The sequence below is a fragment of the Echinops telfairi genome, unplaced genomic scaffold, assembly GCF_000313985.2.
Source record: "Echinops telfairi isolate 266 unplaced genomic scaffold, ASM31398v2 ScPeMD7_18;HRSCAF=68, whole genome shotgun sequence".
NCBI lineage: Eukaryota > Metazoa > Chordata > Mammalia > Afrosoricida > Tenrecidae > Echinops > Echinops telfairi.
In genome coordinates, this window is record NW_022103915.1 from 32,607,578 (window position 1) to 32,609,903 (window position 2,326).

Consider the following 2,326-nt stretch of genomic DNA (forward strand, 5'->3'; position numbering starts at 1 on the left):
TGTGGACCAGGAACTTGCGGAAGCCACTGGGCAGCATGTGCTTGGTTTGCTTGTTGCTCCGGTAACCAATGTTGGCTATCAAGATCTGACCCTTGAATCTTCTCCGCACCCTGTTGTCAATGCCTCTGGGTTTGCGCCAGTTGCGCTTAATCTTGACATAGCGGTCAGATTGGTGCCTGATGAACTTCTTGGTCCTCTTTTTGACAATTTTAGGCTTCACCAAGGGTCTGAGGGCAGCCATGATGCCAGTGGGAGATGGCTGCCTCCTCCGTAGGCAGCCGAATGTGAGATTTTTTTTTTAAATGGATAAAATGACATCTCTGGTGGCACCCTAGTGACCCTTTCTGGTAAGCATTGGACTCTAACTGCAAGGTCAGCAGTTCGAACCCACCAGTCCCCCCATGGGAGAAACATGAGGTTATCGGCTCTTTTATAGATGTGTAGCCTCAGAAACCCTGTAGAGGGTCACTAGGATTCGGAATCAACTATATGGCCATGGGCTGGATCCAACTAGGAGCCTTGGCAGTACAGTGGTAAAAGTACTTCACCTCTAGGTTGGTGGTTCGAACCCACCAGTCAATTGTTAGGAAGGAGGTATGGCAGTTCACGACTGAGATTCACCGATTTGGAAACTCTGTGGGGCAGTGAAAAGCTATGAGCCAGAATGGACCTTGCAACAAAGGATTTGGCATCTATCTAGCTCAAACCCTGCAAAGGCCCAAAGGAGCAGCGATGAACTTGAGAGCCATTTAACCTGCGCAGTTTACATTCAAGCTGCTTAACGGGTAAAATGAAAGTGTTCCACCTCAGCTTCATCCATTACCATTCTAGAAACAAAGGAGCCTGCAGAATCCCCAAGCTCGAGTGTCTACAAGAAAGCTCTGGTTGTCAGCGTGGTCCCAGTTCTAATGATTACAATACGGCAATTATAGGAACTTCTGTCTTTGAACGGGCAGAAGATACATTGTATCATCTTCTGGCTGGTGAGAACAGAGAACATCTGATGACTTTGAGAATCCACATAGCAAAAGAAACGTCACTTCCTGCCTCAGCCGTAATAGCCCCATTTGGTTGGGTCTTTATTGCTCCTCTTTTTGGGAAATTCATTGTTCCCATTCGTGCCCTGTTCTCCCAGTTTCTCTCTTGCCTGTTTCTCTTGTTTCATCCCTCTGTAAGGAGAGGATAATCCGTTTCTTTGGCATCCCAGAATCCCTGCCCTTGAGCCTCCCATCCCAGAATTCTATTCTGCATGGGAGACGTAGTTTGTAATTTGACTGTCCCCATGGGCTTAGATACATCGCACATGCATGGGGTCCTCTGTGGATGTGAGCAACTCACTTTTACCTTCTTCCTTTGACCCGTGCGTAAAAGAAACATGGAGTTGGGGTCCTTTTGCAGAGATGCAGGCCAGAGTTCATTGTCTGGGACTGCTGGAGGAAACACCTGCTATCACTTGCCTGACCTCTGTCCCCAGAGTTTGCCAGCGTGTGGGACATTTTAGGCACTGTGGCTTCTGTCCACTCCTCGGGCTTGTGGACACCTATTTTTATATGGTGGTGTAACTATCTGCAGAACGACCACACGTAACATGCACCCATGGGCTTGGCGTGGAGACTCCTTCTGGATGGTTCCTGGGTAGTGACAGAGGTCATGTCCATGGTGTGAGTGAGTGAAGCAGGTGCTCATCACACTTAAAGCCATACTCCCCCAGAAAGCCCTTGGGGGCCAGCCGCTTTGGCAGGTGAAAAGTTGACCCAGACAATGGCCAAAGGGATGGGCTTGTTTCTTTATACCGTGTAAGGAAATTGAGTTGCTGTCAGTCTTTGTTCAAAGAAGCCTAGGAGTGCAGTGGTGCGGCACTTGTCTGTGAGCTGAGACAGGCCAGAAAGGTTGGCTGTTCAAACCTACCCGCCACTCACTCTGGGACAAAGGCGGCAGTCCTGCTCTGTTCTGCAGGGCTGCTGCGAGTTGGAGGTGACCAGACAGCAGGGGGTGGCTTTGTTTGCTTAATTTAAGGAAGGGTTCCAAACCACACTCGCTGCCACAGATTCGATGTCCACTCATGGTGACCCTATAGGACCAGGTAGAACTGCCCCTGTGAGTCTCCGAGATGCTAACGCTTTCTCCCGAAGAGGAGCTGATAGTTTCGAACTGCTGACCTCGGTGGATCATAGTGTAACCAACGTGTAACCACGACACCACGTGGTCCAAACAGGGTTCCCACCCATCAGTCCTGGTGGAAGGTTCTTTTGTGCCCCCTGCTCCGTCTCTCCCCCTCTGCAGGAGGCCCCTGCCCCTGGCTTTGACTTAGATGCACCGAGCTGCC

General features: G+C 50.2%; 1 protein-coding gene across 1 annotated transcript in view; it reads right to left on the reverse strand.

Moving 5' to 3' along the window:
- Positions 1-241, reverse strand: part of LOC101659382 (60S ribosomal protein L32-like) — a 507-nt gene extending 266 nt beyond the window's left edge. Inside the window, exon 1 of the mRNA XM_030885042.1 lies at positions 2-241. Within this exon, the coding sequence (XP_030740902.1) occupies positions 2-241 (240 nt within the window). The remainder of the gene's footprint in view (position 1) is intronic.
- Positions 242-2,326: the final 2,085 nt, after the last annotated feature.